Genomic DNA, 6604 nt, shown 5'->3' on the forward strand with positions numbered 1-6604 from the left:
TGCGTTTCCACATTTTCTTTGCCCCATTCTTTAAACCTGCAATAATGATACTGAATCAAAATTGTCCTCTCCTTATCACAAAGTAGAATTACAACAAATATAATATTTAATAGCGCAAATTTAGTGCTATTTTAATTAAAAAATAATTGTTTACATAATGAGTATACAAAGCTTTAAAAAAATAAAAAGCAGAAAAATGGAATACTTGTCAGTAATTCTGAAACCGACTTCAGCAGCTACTTAACGCTATAATGAACTCAGAGAACGTTCAACGATGCTACCAATGGCCACGTAAATTAAACAAACAAACGCACCCTTACTGATGATAAGGCGCGTTATAGCGATAGTTATTTGCATAATGCAGCGTTAGAAACCGGTTTTTAGTGCGTTAGAACTTTTGGCTGAAGATAAATTCTTGCCTTAGCCGCAATGGAATATAAACAGAAGAAATGTACCGTTAAATTCTACCAATAAGAAAAGGAGTATTTGAAAATTCAAAAATGACCTTGACATTTAAACTTCAGTCAAAATATAAACTATCTGACAAAAAACGCCAAAACAAAACAAAGTTGACTTAGACAAAACACACCTACGTATTTCTGAAAAATTTTCTTAAGTTAGAAAACAAAGTTGCTGAAATGAAGCTAATTTTAAGTGAACAATTTGCGGGCAAAAGCTTGCTTGTGGTCAATTAAAAGTGCATGTTAGCTACTGCAAAGGTGATTTTCGCAAGATCGTATTTTAATAATAAATAAACAATGCGTACAGGGTGTTTTTAATCAATTTCGATTCTCTATTGTATTGTTAAGTGATTATGACTTAAAAATGAAAAAACTGCCACTTACTGCTAAATGCGCCATTTTCTCATCGTTAATGTTCATTGTCTTTGAATGTTGATTAAAAAATTATTTTTCAGAAATTATTCCAAAAAATAGTTATGAATAAAAAGCAAAAATAGTGTTTGGCTTCAATGTTTTTCTTCAGTCAATTTTCCCATCAAAACGCTGAGCTACCATCCACGAACGGCCTCAAACTGAAATGATTTCTATTATGTCAATAAAGCAAGCGACCTCGCATGCAAATTTTCATTTTATTCATTTTTGCTGATAAATATGGCTACTGTACATTTTTCATTGCTCCTTATTTACTTAATCCACTCCGTTTGAAAAGAAAATTTAATTGTAGCTTTGCCTAACATATTAACACTTCTCATTACACAATGACCCTGTCCATTGTATATGTTTGGTGGACGTTGCTCCAAATTAAGTCGTATGTGTGGTGATGCAAGTATCAGAATTCACTTTTTACGCAGTGAAGCCTCGCTATAGGCGCCTAACATTCTTCACTTTAGAAATTATATTCCAAAAATGATAACAGTTTATAAAAATAATAAACATTATTTATGCTAAGCAATTTATTGTTATAAAACCTTAACTTGCATAATTTCTAAAAGACGACAAGACCGTGGAACGCAATGGCCAAGCATGCCCTCATTGAAACCAAAATCTTCCATTGATTCAACAAAAAAACAAATAAAAAACAACATTTGAAATACAAAAAATGAAAAAATTATGGAAAACCAACAAATAAATAGAAAACAAAGAGAAAGGCATCCTAACAATGAGCTCTATTGCTGTCTATCAATATTGAAAAATAATTTTCAATTATCTTCTTTGAATAGTCCAAAAGTTTTATAAATTTTGGATTTTTAAAGTAATAATATCAAAAATAATTTTTTCTTTTTTTTGCCACGTGAGCTTTCAGGTTCAGTGCAAAGCTAAAATAACACGTAATCAGTAATAGTATGGTAACGGAATGGTAAAAAGAATACAATTTTTGAGTACATAAATATTCATTCTGAAAGCAATGTTTACCTATTAAATATACATTTAAAAAGGCAAATTTAGACAGAACCTCATCTAGTAATCATGCCAGTGGTTGATAACGAAAATACCGATAATACTGTTTTTTATTAGTCATTACAGACATGGCGACGCATTCAACAAAAATGAAAAACTTATAGCACGCTTTTCATGCTGAAACAGCGGATGACGATGGTGAACATTTCAGCTTTGGAATTTGATCGAGTTGTCGTATTTTTATGATAATGGGGCTATAAAAGACGATGATGGACATGATGAACAGTAGCTTACAAGAAGTTCAATCCGATCTATGTAATTTTTCACATATAAAGAAAGCTACTAGTATAATGACAAACGAATTTGTTTTTCTTTTTTCTTAACTTTTTACATATAAAAAGGGATTACATTAAATTCAAATTCAGTTTTAAATGATTTGTTACTTTCAGCAGTGCATTTCTCACAGTAGAAAATGAAATAAATTTATTCCATATTATTATTAATATTACTGGGCCTATCTTTCAATTCATAATTGTAATTACCTGAATTATAAGTTTACACAAAGAATCATTTAAGGGAAATTACTTATAAATAAATAAAAAATAATATTATAAAAACAATTCTAATAGCAATCTTTTTATTAGAAGAATTATGCGCCATTGCTTATGAAGAATCATAAAAGTCAAGCTGAACAATACTTTATTAAAAATTAAGTTCAATAATACAGTATGCTTTGATCGAAGTTAATTTTAAAATGATGCACATAATGAAAGTTAATCGATGAGCTAATAAGCAATTGTTAGTTCAAAGTGAGTAACATGGATTAAATACACACATTTTTTAAGGTTCCTCGCATTCCTCAGACAGCGACGGGTCAGACATAATCTGCAGAAATTCCGTCAACAATGCATTAAAACAAGGCGTTCCCCGCGTGGACCATAGCAAAAGGAAAGCGGGACAAATATGGGATATTTGACGATCACAATCTATTTCGTCACCTAACACTCCATTTTGAGATGCATCCATATTTTCATCCGTCTGTTCATTGGTGGTTTCAGGCGCTGTATCATGCATCACTTGTGCTTCGTTACGGCTACTGGACTGTCCATTTCCATCTGGCGACCCTTCAAATACGCCTTCGTTCACCTTATCCGCATTGATGTTTCTAACAGATTCTCCAGCTTTTTTCTCTTCATCAAGCATGGAACGTTGTCGACTTTCACTAACCGTCAGTTCACTTTTATTTTCAATCACGCTGTTAGAATTGTTCTCAGCATCCGTTTCCATGGCTTGTTCATCCTGGCCAGTCTCTTCAATATCCTCATCATTCGGCTTAACCTGTTTCTCATAATCTTTCAGTTGGTCATCATCCAACTTCAGCATTTCCAAACCAACCTCGCGAAACTGAATTAAAAACAAACAAATTATTAAAATTATTTTCAAATTACATGTCAATATTTGAAAATTTTACCGTTTCTTGGTGGTTTTCAGTCCTTTCCATTTTCTCGTCGTTGGCTACAGATTACGGAGATTGAGTGCTTTACTATGCGCTCAGAGTGACGACACGCCTTAAACTGAAGTTCGAATTTTCAACGTTGCCTTTATGTCTGTTGCATTTTAAAGTAAACATTATTAGTGTAGAACTTTAAACTGCAATTGATATGCGGCGAAGCACCATTCCTGATTATCAATAATGAAAACTAATTGCATATTATTTTTATTGAACAGTCCAAAATTTTGTTAAATTTTCAATTATTAATGTAGTAATATTTACAAAATACTCTTAACAATGATATATTCCATTTTGCATTGCCAAGTGAATATGAAGTTCAGGTTCAGTGCAAAGCTGAAATAACACGTAATAAATAATGGTATGGTAACTAAATGGTGAAAAAAAGCAATAAGCACTAACAGAATTTGCATTTGTTGTTTATTCTAACGTATAAAAAAGGCCAACTAGTGTAATTCTCTTTGCCAGCAGGTCACTCATTTTTGGATCGAACGGAGCTACTGCTGAACGTTAGCAGATCACACAGCGGCGGTTCACTTCCTTGGTCCTTGACACCACTTGCGCCACAACTGATCTAGAATTGCTGTTTCGCCGCAACTGAAGCATGCTTCACGCAGGCGTGCATTTGGTGATGAAGGATCTAATATGACGTTTACGTGCCGTCGCAACAGTCAGGCGAAAGCAGTATTGGTTGGTTGGTTTCTTTCGGCAGGTTTGATCGTTGGAGGCGACCAGTGAATCTCATCATGCCGTCTTCGTCGAGGAACGGGATGAACTGCCAGACCACTCTCATCATAAGACTTCCTTGGTCTCCCTTGCCACATGCTTTATCCACTTTTTCTCTGCCGCATTCACTTCCACATCTGTCAGTTCAAGTGCTGTTTTCCGCAGCTCAGGTGGTGCCTGCGCGTTGTGGATAAAAATGGGCAAAATATGATGAGTCGCAGAAGTTTCTCAAAGTTGCTGTAACGTGTTGGGTCGATGACGTCCTCCATGTTCCGCCTCAACGACGTGATTATAGACAGCAGTGATGTTCATCTGAGGCTTTCGGTCTCTGCTTGGCCCAGAATGCCATTGAGGTCCAGCTCTGGCCACCACACGATGTACGCAAGAAGCGTGTGCAACGGGTAGCCCCTGCTGACCAAGTCTGGTGGATTGTCTTTCATAGTACAGCGTCTCCAACAGTTGGGGGAGATCATGAATCTCCTTTACTCTGTTGGCTACGAACAGCTTCCACCGTCGTTCGTCGTTAGCCATTGTTGATTGGAAACGCGCTTTCAAAGCATCGGTCACTGTGTGTAATGCTCATCGCCAGTTCCCTTTTCGCATAGATGATCAACCGTGAGCGCACCAGAGCCGCCATGAGGAGTTCCAGCCGTGGTAAGCTCAGACCTTTTATCAGAGCCAGCCTTGATTCAGCCGCGATGAAACAAACCTCAGTTCGATCATCCTTGAGAACCAGACGGAGGTAGACCATCCATTCTTATTCCTTCTCAGATGCCTCCGCGAAGACGTACACGTCAATCATGTCATTGTCCTCCATGTGAACCTGAATACAGGCCCGATGAAAAGTGATCCATAGTAAATCTTCCAAATCTTCTATCGAAACCAGCCACTGTCCAAGTGGTCGACGGCGTCTCATCAAATTTCTTAGTCAATGTACGTCGACGGCACAACACTTTCTGGTAAGTGAAGGTGAGAGTGTCGACTCTCGTTGCCACAGGATGTTCCAAACTCTTCCTGATTCATTGGAACCTCGATCCACTGTTCGCTCATCCGGAAGACCTACTGCAATCTATCTGATGCTTCCTGTTTCGATGCAATTACCCTGCTTCGAGTCACGGACCACAAGGTTGCGAACGCAATGATGAGAAAATTCTTCTTCAATTTTAGTAGACGGTATTTTCGATTCCCTCAAACGCCATTCTAACTGCTCATACGCGATTGCCTTCCTTGACCAATCGAACGTGAACCATCAAAACAGTCGATTATTCGTCGACATCGATTATTTAATTGGTGGTACACACAGGTGGCTTTGATTTCGGCAGAAGCCTGTACATAGTTTCTCTGCTTCTGTCCTGCTTCGACCCAGCACGCCTGCCAACGCCACTTTTTCAATTGACCGGACCAATCGTTCCCAGTAGCTCCCGCACCAAGGAGCTCAGTCATTGATGAATTCCCACTCTATTACTTTATGTGTCAAGAAGCACGTTCTCACACTTTTGATTGAGGAATTGGAGTCAGCAACTTGTTGGCTTGATGGAACGTCCGGGATTTTGATGGCGCAGGTTCAGCACTCAGGTGGATACTCAGAAAATGTATCATGCTGGATACGTATCAATTTCCAATCATATTGAGATCAAAACCGTAGCTTTGTTGGTGCGTGCCAGCGCGTTGTGGATAAAATATGGGTAAAATGTGTTGACCCGCAGAAGTTTCTCAAACTTGCTGAAACGTGTTGGGTCGATGACGTCCTCCATGTTCCGCCTCAACGACGTGATTATAGACAGCAGTGATGTTCATCTGAGGCTTTCAGTCTCTGCTTGGCCCAGAATGCCATTGAGGTCCAGCTCTGGCCACCACACGATGTACGCAAGAAGCGTGTGCAACGGGTAGCCCCTGCTGACCAAGTCTGGTGGATTGTCTTTCATAGTACAGCGTCTCCAACAGTTGGGGGAGATCATGAATCTCCTTTACTCTGTTGGCTACGAACAGCTTCCACCGTCGTTCGTCGTTAGCCATTGTTGATTGGAAGCGCGCTTTCAAAGCATCGGTCACTGTGTGGAATGCTCATCGCCAGTTCCCTTTTCGCATAGATGATCAACCGTGAGCGCACCAGAGCCGCCATGAGTTCCAGCCGTGGTAAGCTCAGACCTTTTATCAGAGCCAGCCTTGATTCAGCCGCGATGAAACAAACCTCAGTTCGATCATCCTTGAGAACCAGACGGAGGTAGACCATCCATTCTTATTCCTTCTCAGATGCCTCCGCGAAGACGTACACGTCAATCATGTCATTGTCCTCCATGTGAACCTGAATACAGGCCTAATCCAAAGTGATCCATAGTAAATCTTCCAAATCTTCTATCGAAACCAGCCACTGTCCAAGTGGTCGACGGCGTATCATCAAATTTCTTAGTCAATGTACGTCGACGGCACAACACGTTCTGGTAAGTGAAAGGTGAGAGTGTCGACTCTCGTTGCCACAGGATGTTCCAAACTCTTCCTGATTCATTGG

General features: G+C 38.9%; 4 protein-coding genes across 4 annotated transcripts; 1 reads left to right on the forward strand and 3 right to left on the reverse strand.

Annotated features, from left to right (window-relative positions):
• Positions 1-2699: 2699 nt before the first annotated feature.
• Positions 2700-3360, reverse strand: Tsp_12225 (conserved hypothetical protein). Its single transcript, XM_003367356.1, has 2 exons — positions 3331-3360; positions 2700-3263 (listed from the first exon to the last, which is right to left on the reverse strand). Exons 1-2 carry the CDS (start codon positions 3358-3360, stop codon positions 2700-2702), a joined length of 594 nt encoding a protein of 197 aa, XP_003367404.1.
• Positions 3361-4323: 963 nt separating this feature from the next.
• On the reverse strand, positions 4324-4626 carry Tsp_12226 (conserved hypothetical protein). The gene has a single exon (XM_003367357.1). It carries the CDS (start codon positions 4624-4626, stop codon positions 4324-4326), a length of 303 nt encoding a protein of 100 aa, XP_003367405.1.
• A 397-nt stretch (positions 4627-5023) lies between these two features.
• On the reverse strand, positions 5024-5538 carry Tsp_12227 (conserved hypothetical protein). Its single transcript, XM_003367358.1, has 3 exons — positions 5301-5538; positions 5197-5250; positions 5024-5157 (listed from the first exon to the last, which is right to left on the reverse strand). The coding sequence occupies exons 1-3, from the start codon at positions 5536-5538 to the stop codon at positions 5024-5026; spliced, it is 426 nt and encodes a 141-aa protein (XP_003367406.1).
• A 2-nt stretch (positions 5539-5540) lies between these two features.
• On the forward strand, positions 5541-6107 carry Tsp_12228 (conserved hypothetical protein). Its single transcript, XM_003367359.1, has 3 exons — positions 5541-5703; positions 5728-5881; positions 5906-6107. Exons 1-3 carry the CDS (start codon positions 5541-5543, stop codon positions 6105-6107), a joined length of 519 nt encoding a protein of 172 aa, XP_003367407.1.
• The last annotated feature ends 497 nt before the right edge of the window (positions 6108-6604 follow it).

The sequence above is a fragment of the Trichinella spiralis genome, assembly GCF_000181795.1.
Source record: "Trichinella spiralis strain ISS 195 chromosome Unknown Scfld4419, whole genome shotgun sequence".
Classification (NCBI taxonomy): domain Eukaryota; kingdom Metazoa; phylum Nematoda; class Enoplea; order Trichinellida; family Trichinellidae; genus Trichinella; species Trichinella spiralis.

Excerpts from the sequence above, each read along its gene's own strand:
- Tsp_12228 (XM_003367359.1), top strand. The coding sequence starts at position 5,541 with ATGAATTCCCACTCTATTACTTTATGTGTCAAGAAGCACGTTCTCACA. Across the intron at positions 5,704-5,727 it reads AAATGTATCATGCTGGATAC|ATCAAAACCGTAGCTTTGTT; the intron begins GTATCAATTTCC and ends AATCATATTGAG. Across the intron at positions 5,882-5,905 it reads CGACGTGATTATAGACAGCA|TCTCTGCTTGGCCCAGAATG; the intron begins GTGATGTTCATC and ends TGAGGCTTTCAG.
- Tsp_12226 (XM_003367357.1), bottom strand. The coding sequence starts at position 4,626 with ATGGCTAACGACGAACGACGGTGGAAGCTGTTCGTAGCCAACAGAGTA.
- Tsp_12227 (XM_003367358.1), bottom strand. The coding sequence starts at position 5,538 with ATGACTGAGCTCCTTGGTGCGGGAGCTACTGGGAACGATTGGTCCGGT. Across the intron at positions 5,251-5,300 it reads AAGGCAATCGCGTATGAGCA|AAGAATTTTCTCATCATTGC; the intron begins GTTAGAATGGCG and ends CTAAAATTGAAG. Across the intron at positions 5,158-5,196 it reads GGTCCGTGACTCGAAGCAGG|TAGGTCTTCCGGATGAGCGA; the intron begins GTAATTGCATCG and ends GATAGATTGCAG.
- Tsp_12225 (XM_003367356.1), bottom strand. The coding sequence starts at position 3,360 with ATGGAAAGGACTGAAAACCACCAAGAAACG. Across the intron at positions 3,264-3,330 it reads CTGAAAACCACCAAGAAACG|TTTCGCGAGGTTGGTTTGGA; the intron begins GTAAAATTTTCA and ends TTTTTAATTCAG.